This window comes from Pyxicephalus adspersus, chromosome 11, assembly GCF_032062135.1.
Source record: "Pyxicephalus adspersus chromosome 11, UCB_Pads_2.0, whole genome shotgun sequence".
Classification (NCBI taxonomy): domain Eukaryota; kingdom Metazoa; phylum Chordata; class Amphibia; order Anura; family Pyxicephalidae; genus Pyxicephalus; species Pyxicephalus adspersus.
In genome coordinates, this window is record NC_092868.1 from 31,321,730 (window position 1) to 31,332,637 (window position 10,908).

General features: G+C 40.9%; 1 protein-coding gene across 12 annotated transcripts in view; it reads left to right on the forward strand.

Moving 5' to 3' along the window:
- PHLDB1 (pleckstrin homology like domain family B member 1) overlaps positions 1 to 10,908 on the forward strand; it is a 72,342-nt gene that overhangs the window by 19,264 nt on the left and 42,170 nt on the right. For all 12 annotated transcript variants that reach the window (XM_072426432.1, XM_072426423.1, XM_072426425.1 and 9 more), the window contains exons 3-4: positions 6,075 to 6,198; positions 7,434 to 7,604. In XM_072426432.1, the coding sequence (XP_072282533.1) occupies positions 6,075 to 6,198; positions 7,434 to 7,604 (295 nt within the window). The remainder of the gene's footprint in view (positions 1 to 6,074; positions 6,199 to 7,433; positions 7,605 to 10,908) is intronic.

Here is a 10,908-nt window from a genome sequence, read left to right on the forward strand (position 1 = left end):
TGAAGTGTCATGATCTTAAAGGCCCAGTAACAATGGACATCCAACCACCTTGCACATGGTTCCCTCCTAAATTGTTAAGCCCATCCAAATATGTTACCAGTTATAAAGATTTACATGTTTAATGGGTAGCAAATGCAAATGTTTCAGAAGACACTTTCCACGGCAGCCAGCTGGTCTTCAGCTCATCCCCTGTTAAGCTTTATTTAGTCAATGTGGCAGCCAGGAGGACTTCAATCATTTCTGTTGCTGTTTCTCATTACAGCTTTGTTTGATTTAGCATATTTCTTAGTCTAATGATCTCTTTTTCATTGCTTACTGCTGGTTAGTTCCCATAGTGTGCTAACATGTTAGAGAACCAGGATAAGTGAAAATTGTTATCAGATATTCACTGTAATGTCCTCATGTGAGCATAAATGCTGAAAACATTGGAAAAAAGCCCCTAAGGCTAGGCTTCAGTTGTATTAACTTTTGAGGATCAGAAGGCAGACAATGACACATTCAGATGTTTACATCATGAGTACAAAATAAGGCAAATGACAGTGAATTTTTGATTGACTTTCTCGAAGATGAACTTTGTCAACAATTAATTAGTTAGGACGAATTAAGATTAAGATGACTAACATGAAGACACTGAAAAAGTGACAGAGTGATTTGTCACATCACCACCTCCCCCCCATATGCATGCATCATAAGCAAGCATTAGCTGTACAACATAAATAAAATATATTATGGACATTAAACACAAACATTAAGTTACACTTTTCTTCCCCTATCCTCCTGGTAGCCATACTGACCAAAGTGTACACCCAGTCAAAGGCATTACGTCTACATGGGGTGCTCTTTTAGGTAATTGCAAGCTCACTAAGCTTTCCTTCCAAGTTGAGCACAAGGGATTTTCTGCTAGCAAATGCTGAGCATGCTGACCACTGTTGCAAGGGGCATTCTGCACACAAAGGGCACTCTTCTAGAGATATATATGTTAGATGCATTAGATACCTATTTCGACATAAAACTGCATAGGGGACTATGGCAAAGGCATACCAACCAATTTACAGAATGCATCCGCTATGACCATTTTTTTGCCCTTCTTCATCAGAATGGTTGCACACCTATAAAAAGACTCATTATCTAATAACAAAACTAAATGCAAATACTTCCAACTTACTCAAAGACTTTGGCTGTCCACTTATCTTTCTTAAGCTACGTACACACTTCCAATTATTATCGTTGGAAAACGAACGACGAACGTTCATGCACGATATATATGAACGATCGTATAGCACCGATCCTGCACATAGAGTTAACGACACGATCGTTCGTAGATATTGTACACACAATAGATACGATCGTTCGAGCGATAGAGGAACTATGTGCACGACAGGAAAGTGAACGGACGTTCGTTCATCACGCATGCTCTGAACATGGACGATCAACGAACGACCGTACACACGAACGATGTTCAACGATCGTCGTCCAATCCGATCCGTCGGTCCGGTCGTTCGTTTCCAGCGACTTTCCTCGTTCGTCGGCGTCGTTGGTTACTTTTTTACGAACGATTTTTTGCCCAATCGATCGTTCGTCGTTCGATTGGAACGATAAAAATTGGAAGTGTGTACGCACCTTTAGGGCCCACTGTTTTTCCTGTGCTAGAGATAACATACAAATAATTTGAAAGAAAATAAACATGTAGGTCCCTCTGTTTATCTTCAACAGTTTAGTTCAATAGGCTAATTTTAAGGATCCTCCAACTTTAGTCCAACATTAGCCAGGAGAGCTGGGTCATGCCCAGTCATTCTGTGTAATCTGTCTACTTTGGTAACACATAAGCTACGTATACACGTCCAATGGTTCTCACCCGATTACGGGCCACGGACGATGGACAACCAACGATCCCAAACCAGGAGAAGGGGGAGAGTGTGCAGCAGGGTACTGCTTCGTGGTTCTCCCTCTCCACTCTGCATAGAGCAGAACGGTGCTGTATGTACAGCACTCGTTCATGCATCGTGCAGTCCTTAGTCGAAAGGGTTGTGAAAGATTCTTTCCAACGACAATATTGCACGTGTGTATGCAGTTTTAGTTACATAGTCAGTCAGTCCAACCACTAGGGAAATAAACATATCCCAGATAAAAAAAACCTTTAGACATAGTTGATCCAGAGGAAGGCAAAAAAAAAGTCCTGGTACAAAATTCCTTCCTGATTCCATAAAGCAAGTGGATGTTCCCTTGACCAAGTCTCGGTTGACTTTACTTTAAAACTTTATTACCCAGTTAAAGTATGTGCTTCTAGAAAACCATCCAGCTTTTTCTTAAAGCAATCTATAGAACTTGCTAAAACTACTTTGTGAGCCTATTCAACATTTTAACAGACCTTATAGTGAAGAATCCCTTTTCCTCTAGACGCAAAGAGTGCCCCCTTGTCCTTTGTAATGATCTTAAAGAGAATAATTAGAGGAAAAATTCTCTATACCTGGTGTACCTTATTCTGAACCTTATCTCCAGACAGATAGTTAGATTGTAAGCTATTTTTGGCAGGGTCTTCTCCTCCTCCTGTGTCATTGTTTGTATGTCTGTCATTTGCAACCCCTATATAATGTACTGTGATGCATAATATGTTGGTGCTATGTAAATACTGTTTACTATTATAAATAATAATACTATTATTAACAATAAACCTAATACTAATCCATTAGGCCTGATGCCAAATTATTTTATTTTTTTACTGATTTGCTGATAACTTCCTGTGCTCTCTGTCTTTAACTTAAGGAATCTGATCAACTATCCCAGTTCTTACCCCAGGGCTATAACCTCCCAACTGTATTGTGAAAATGAGGAGGGGGAGTTCATTCTGTATTCATTCATGATTAGCAGATGATTAGCATTATTTCTGCATTTCAGATTACCAACATTTCTCTATTTGCAGGGTCTTTAAATAGGAAAATGTGCAGGTATTAAACAGATGTACTGCATTAGATTGTAAGCCCTTTTGGGCAGGGTCCTCTTCTCTGCATGTGTTGTTGTATTTGTCTGACATTTGTATACCCTATTTAATGTCAGCACTGCCTAATATGTTCTTGCTTTATAAATGCTGTTTAATAATAATATTTCATTTTCCTATAATAGCAGATATAAGATAGTTGCTAAGTTTGGTGCTCCAGGTCTGACTGGAAAATGGTGTCCGCTGCCTAACTAGCTAACTGCCTAGCATAGTGTAACAGATCCCCAGGGTAAATGTTGTGAAGCTTCACACAACTACAAGTCTGATATACTTTCGGTTAGTCAAAAAGTTTTGCTTATTGTAATGTGGGATTGTTTATTAAAGAACTTTGTACTGTATCACTGGCCTGTCTGCTGGCATTCCTGGAATGTTCTGCTGAGCTGTTCTTAACAGAGGCCTGCCCAGTGTTGTGGATGCCCTGCCTTGTCTGAGTACAGTTCTTTGTTACTTGGGACAGAACTCTACAGATCTGCTTTAATGTAGCCTGTTTGCCTTGTTGCAACAATTACTACCCCAAGTGTTCCGCAGCCATTTCCATGTCTTTGGCTACATTATTGCACTTACTGTGTGAGCTGGAGCTGTTGGTAATGCATATCTTGTTTTTTGAGTTTCCCTGCAGCTCTGTTTGCCTGTAAACAAACAAAAAGATGCTCAACACACAATAGGGGAACATACACACAATTTTTCTGCATATCATAACGGAATCAATAAAACAGATTAAATATACAAATTCTAACCTCTGCTGGAGTGCAGTAGCACTGCAATATAATAAAACCTGGCCCTGAGTACTTTTTAAAGCAGACCTAAATTAAACTAAAATATAACATTGTGAACAGGCAGGTTCTTTATTTTAGAAACAAGAGATGATGTCTCTTCTGCATTAAAATAAACATACCTGCCTGTTCACAAAACTCACTTTTCCTTGTCCTGTTGGCCAGCATGTTCTCTCCTCGATTCTGGATATTCAGCCTTCTTCATTGGCCAGGCCAGATAGATGTAACTCAGGAGGCAATTCATTCCTGGCAGCCAGCAACGCTGATATATAGCGCACTTGCACAGCTTATTGTACATTATAGGAAAGAAGATAAAGGGACATCAAAAGGAACGGGTCTGTCAAAAGGAACCTGCCTGCTTGCAATTTCTTATTTTTAAGTATAGTTCTGCTATGTAATAGTTCTAACTGTAAGTTAGCTATTAGGCTATAATAAAGTCCTGCAGAACCTCAGAGCATCCAGATCTTAGAACAGAAGAAGGGATCAAACATGATAATTATACCACAGATCTGTTTCTATAGTTAGCATGGTCAGGAATAGTGATAAGGGTACCCAGAGATAACAAATCTGTGAGGATAGGTTTTAAAGACTTTTAATTATTATTTCTTTTTTAAATGTGGCATTGGTACATATCCTTCATGTCTGGCCTCCCATGATTTTTGTTTGAGAGTGGCTTGCTTAAGAGCCTCACACATGGACAGAATACCAAGATTCAACTCCCAAAGATGTTAACAGGGCTCACTGCAAAGTTCCCAAACTTCAAGTATGGCTGTTCCTCTATTAAACCCAGGCAAATTTACCGAACCCTAGTCAGGAGACAACAGGAAGCCATGGGAGATCAATTATATATAATATGGGTTTTATAATATGCATTAATAGAAGCAGGCAATACATCAACTGTGAGCAACAGAGGAATGCAGTTCCAAGTTTGTAATTTTAAGTTTACATACTGTTCAATTGTTCTGTTTTGTGTGTAAATCTGTCTCAATTACCGTTGTAATTGTGTTGCATACCTTTGAAAAGGATGGCTGCTCTGAATATCTGAATACAAGTACACAAAAAATGTTGGATATACTCTGCTAAATGAGCAGCAGCCAGATGTGCAATAGATGTAGGTTTATTTTTTTGCTTAATAAATATCCGTCACAGTGTCATGAGTGTGTTTGGGTTCTGCAGCCTCCATTAACAAAATCAAAGTATAAAGTTTATTCTAAGGGTGGAATGTGTTAGTTATTAATCTAAGCTAGCTGGATCTATCTGGGGAACATATGTCTTGTGAAGGATACTATAAAAAGAAGTTGGGATTTTATGTGACTCTCATTATTCTTTGCTATATAAACTGTAAAATCCCTAAAGCGTTTTAATTAACTTATAGTAAAAAAAAAGTGTGCTGTTAATATTTTATGATTTTAATGCAACATATGAAATTGAATTCTTAGGGTGATAAGGCTGGTCCCAAATATTTATATATGTTTTCACCAAACATTTAACCAATGTTTTTTTCTAAAATGCTGAAATTTATTATGTTGGATTCAATTAGAAAACGTGAATTAGACTTTACTCATGATACATATATTTTCTAATTTAATCCAATTGGAAATATGCAGGAAATTCGGGTAGGAGCTGGGTGAAAACATTCATAAATAGACCCATTATTCTCTGTTATTAGTGTGATGACAAAGGAGCCAAATGCCTGTCCTTTTCCATTTAGTGCCTGAGCAAGACCACAGAAAGAGGAAAACTGCAGAAATAGGACAACGCTATTTCCATCTATCCTTCAGTTTTCATTTTCCAGATAATAGAAATGTAGTAGAAATAACAAAAAACCCTCTCTATTTTTGCATGCATTATGAAAGATGTTTCCATTCTCTCATTGAGTGAGCCCCATATGTTTTGTGACCTATTGCTACTCACTGGCACTTCCACACAATACATTTGGAACCACATTTGTTGTTTATGATATTATAGGGATAACAGTGTTTTCTACATAATACAATGTGGAAAAAAGCAGACTAACCATTGGGTCTATGTATTGCAGGGTCCAGTTCCCCATAAATCCTGGTGGCTGAGGTTGTGTTCTGTTTCAGTTCAATATGCAGTTTTAATACCAGTATGATAAACTTGTAATCTAAATATAATGTTGATGAAAAGTCTGGGAAAATCTGTGAGCGGATTATTTAAGAAGTCTGTCTGGATTGTGGTAAAACATTTTCATGGAGAGCTGCCAACCAGTTGTACATATTTGTAATGTTTCTCTTATCACTTTGCACAATGTAATGGGATATCTCCATTTGTGTTACATGCAGAACACCCCACTGGATCTTATAGACACAGGAAAAATTGTAAAGGTGCACACAGAGAAACCACATCTTGTGAGTCTGGGGAGTGGAAGACTGAGCACGGCAATCACTCTACTGCCTTTGGAAGAAGGTATTTCTTTATCAGTAAATCTTTTATAGATATATCTAAAATATAGTAACAATATTCTAAAATAGTAAAACATTGTTAATTAGTTGTATTTTTTGGGTTAATCCGCATATTTTGGTATCAGCCATGAACAGTGTTTCTCAGCTGTTTAAGACATCAGACAAAAGCACCAATGTCAGGATCAGCCAATGTTGTCTAACAATTTTTTAATAGGATTGGATAGGATAGGCTTGGATCTCTTTAAAGTCAGATACTATAGGATGATTAGGAACTGAAGCATTGAGGAAAGCCTTTCATTCACCACTTTTGAACTGGGAAGCTTCATACATGTTGATGCTGGCTAGTCTTTGGCTGTATAAAGGCTGACAATGCTGGTGAGGATTTATTTATAAATAGGCTCATGCTGGTTGGGTCATGGTGTTGGCTGGCTAAAGGCTCCTCTTGGTATCTACTGGCTGTGTCATTCTTAGGTTGGTGCTGAACCAACCAACCAACAATTGGTAAGGCCCAACTGGAATACCTAACCCAAGCAGGGCCTAGTTAGGCCCAGGCCCATTGTTTTTACTTGTGAATTACTGGCAAAATAAAACAGGGTGGCATTGGCACAGACTCCATGCTCTCAACACTGAGCTGACTGCAGGCGTGGCACTGAAAAGTTGACTCACTGATTTGGCAGTGAGTGACAGGAGGGAACTGTTAGTCTGAGCGAGAGTAATGACTCCACAAGTTACAACAGGATATCGAGCAATAACGGAAAGTTTACCTGACTCTCCCTTCATTTGTCATACAAATCTTGAGTAGACACAAGGTGCTCAGTATTTAACCATACAGCTTTAACCCAATCAAGTTAGGAATGTCCCATCCCTGGCTGGCAGCAGCATATGACCTGATTTCAGTCATTGGAGGGGGCATTTAGGAGGACACAGCATCACATTTACCACTGCCATGGCTTAGATGTGGTGGTTACATTGATTGAATTGTATGTATTTTGAATTTAAAATTGCTTCTCTGACCCATACATGTCAATAGAAATCCAAAATCAGCTTGCAACTGTAGGTCAAATGAACCTGGGAAAGAAATCTTAAACTGATGCATGCTGTAAAATATTTTTGTTACATTTAAGGCTTTTTAGTGTAGATTAGTGAAAAATGGAATAACAATGCAAATTGTGTTTTGGAACATTACCGAACTAATTATTTGTGGTTTTCTGTATTCTCATTATTTGCCTTTTCCCACAGGGAGAACCACCTTGGGCCATGCATCCAGGGATATTACTATACAGGGCCCTGGAATTGCTGCTACACATTGCTACATTGAGAATAATTGTGGCACACTCACCCTTTTTCCATGTGGGAACCCTTGTTCTATTGATGGGGTTGCAGTCACTCAGCCCACTCGTCTTAGACAAGGTAAGCCTGGCAGACATTCCATCCATGCAAACAATTTTTGTGTTTTGTCTTATTGTCTTAAGGAATGCAGATTTCTGGAAAGAACAATCTAAAAGATTCCTAAGAAAATGGCAAACGTTGCACACTATCTTCTTGGGGGTGGGGGTGATATTCCCTATCCATGCATGTCTGTGCACCTTTTTTTTTTAGAATAGAGATGCTAAATAATATTCAAACAATGACTTTATTTGCTAATAGGACTTGAAACTATTAAAAGCATGATCGTCTTTCTTTACATTGACATAAAATTAGTTTTAGTAGTTTTTGTCTCCTGCTTACATAGTCAAGACAGAAAGATCCTTTTTTAGGAAAATACTGGGTAGAAATTTCATTTAAATGTCCAAAAGAAGATTGTATTTGTAATACTATATGTAAATAACATACCAAGTAAGTGAGACCTAAACTTAAAAAGAACAAATCTACAGACAAACAATCTTTTTACTAAAGACGAGACACAAGGAGCCTGATTTATTAAAGTTTCCCAAGACTAGAGAAGATACTATCAATGAGATAGAAGACTATCAATGGAGAACCTGGGTGATCCAGCAAATTTAGCAAATAATCTGATTCATGATTGAAAACATTTACTAACTAAGAGCAAATGATTAAGAAATCGATTCCAGGTTTACACAATCACACATCAAGTTCTCCCATGATCTTTTACAGTCTTGGAGAACTTTAAAAAATCAAGCCCAACATGTCTCTTCTGCAATAAAGGATTCTTACGTGCATCAATAATACAGTCTAAGGTCAATTTACCTAACTGCACTGTTTTAAACAAAGTAAGTAAAAAGAACCAGGAAAACACGTATAAAGTAGCCAGGAGCTCCACCTGCTGGCTGGATATGTACATAAAAAACCGTTGGATCTGCTATCTGCCTGGCCATACTGGTAATCTAGAAGCTTTATTAAATGCAGATCAGGAGCTTTGATTCTACCTGCATCATTTTTGTTTCTGACAGCTGAAGCACATAGATGGAGCCTATTAAATAGAATCATTAACTGACTGTCTGAGTCACCAAAGTTTAGTGAGCATAGCAGTTCCATGTGTACAAATGTCTGGAAGAAATAGCGACTGATTAAACAAACTCTAACTTATCACATATCCTGCTCCTTGCAAAAAATAAAATCCTCAAGGATTACAATTTGTTGATATTACTGTCACCAAAACACTCATCCTATAATACATAGCTAAACAGACACAACTGAACAAACCACCTAAAAATCATGCACATATAATCACTGGATGCAGCTGTATATACACATACTGTGTGTTGCCATGTCTTGACTAGCAAGAAACTCTAATGAACTGGTCTGTAGTGGCTGGCACAGATCTGATGCCGCTAGCGTACACTTGGCACACCACATCATAGAGCTAAGGCCTGCCAAGCATATGTGTATATTACAAGAGGAAACCTGTACTGAAAACAGAGACTGCCACAGCTGATCTGTCCTTTTCAAAATGCATGCTACTGTTCTATCATGCTGATCCACATAGTGGGGATAAAATATATGCCGTATTGAAAGGGGCTTTCTAAAAAAGGTGGGGTATAAAAACATCTAAGATTATACCAACTGGTCTGTTCCATTGGAAAGAACTTCTCTAAAACGGTAGGTGGTAGGTACCAGACATTTTCAAACCCAACTGGGCACCCCTGTGGCTACCAGTCCCCTAGTCCCATTGGGTTTGCATATAGTGTCAAAAAGTGGGTTGAAATGAAGTGTTCTTTTATTTGGGAATGGGGTTCCCTCAAGCCCCCAAGATCTTTAGTTTGGCATTTAACCAGAGACCCTTGGTGCCACTTCCGTATCAGAGTATTCGGCTGTGGCCATTGGGTTTAGAGTTGTTGCAGACCATTTTTAGGTCCCAAAAAATTTCTTGGCTCTGTATCTGTACCCCAGGGGCCATATACTTTGCATGCTGGCTGGGAACACACAAAATAGCTTGGATCTAAAGCATGGTCTGTGAGTGCCAAGATAGGACCCCCTCCCAAGGGAAAGAACCACATATCTGCAGTTTTTTATCTTTGTGCACCCATATCGCAGGGGCTTGAATTTGGGGTGCTGGTAGGTACAGGGGTCTCCTACATTAGTAATATATCAGCAAAATGGGCAGCAATATCTGACTGGCAGCATTATCTGATATATTAAGCACTATTTTTTCCTATTAAAGTGTTGCAGCTTCACAGCTCAGAACCCAGGGGCCCGTCACATGCCCTTTTTCATGGAGGCGGCCCTGGGAGTCCCAGGGAAGTCCTTGAGTCTTGAGATCTCCCTGTCCCTATCCCAGTCAGAGGACCATTTAATTTCTGCCCACGTTTACCCCATATTCTAAAACTCTGTGGAGGTTGGGGGTGCAGGTAGCCAACTGGGTCAGCTGCAACCTACTGTTCTGAAGCCAAGGTGGCGGCACCAGGAAGGAAGAGTGATCCATGTGGCAGACACAAGCAAGTAAGGGTGATAAGGCAGCAGTACCAGGCAGGGAAGGGTGATCCAAGTGGCAGCACAAGGCAGGGGAGGGTGATCAGGGTAACAGGACCAGGCAGGGAAGGGTGATCCATGTGGCGGACACAGGCAAGGAAGGGTGGTCAGGCAGGAAAGGGTGATCAGGGTGGCAGTACCAGGCAAGGAATGGTGATAGGGTGGCAGCATCAGACAGAGAAGGGTGAACGGGTGGCACACCAGGCAGGGAAGGGTGGTTGGGCAGCAGCACCAGGCAGGGGTGGGTGATCTATTTGGCAGTCCCAGACAAGGAAGGGTGATCAGCCCTGGGTGACAGCCCCAGGCAGGGGTGGGTGGTCAGGTGGCAGCCCCAGGTGGAGGTGGGTGATCAGGTGGCAGCCCCAGGCCGAGGTGGGTGATCAGGTGGCAGCCCCAGGCAGGGGGAGGTGGTCAGGTGGCAGCCCCAGGAAGAGGTGGGTGGTAGCACCAGGCAGAGGTGGGTGATCGGGTGGCAGCCCCAGGCAGAGGTGGGTAATCGGGTGGCAATTCCAGGCAGAGGTGGGTGGTCGGGTAACAGCCCCTGGCAGAGGTGGGTGGAAGCAGAAGGCAGAGGTGGGTGGTGGGGTAGCAGCCCTAGGCAGGGGTGGGTGGTAGCACAAGGCAGGGAATAGTTATAGTGTGGCAGAGGTGGGTGATCGGGTGACAGCCCCGGGCAGAGGTGGGTGGTAGCACCAAGCAGAGGTGGGTGATCAGATGGCAGCCCCGGGCAGAGGTGGGTGATCAGATGGCAGCACCGGGCAGAGGTGGGTGATCAGATGGCAGC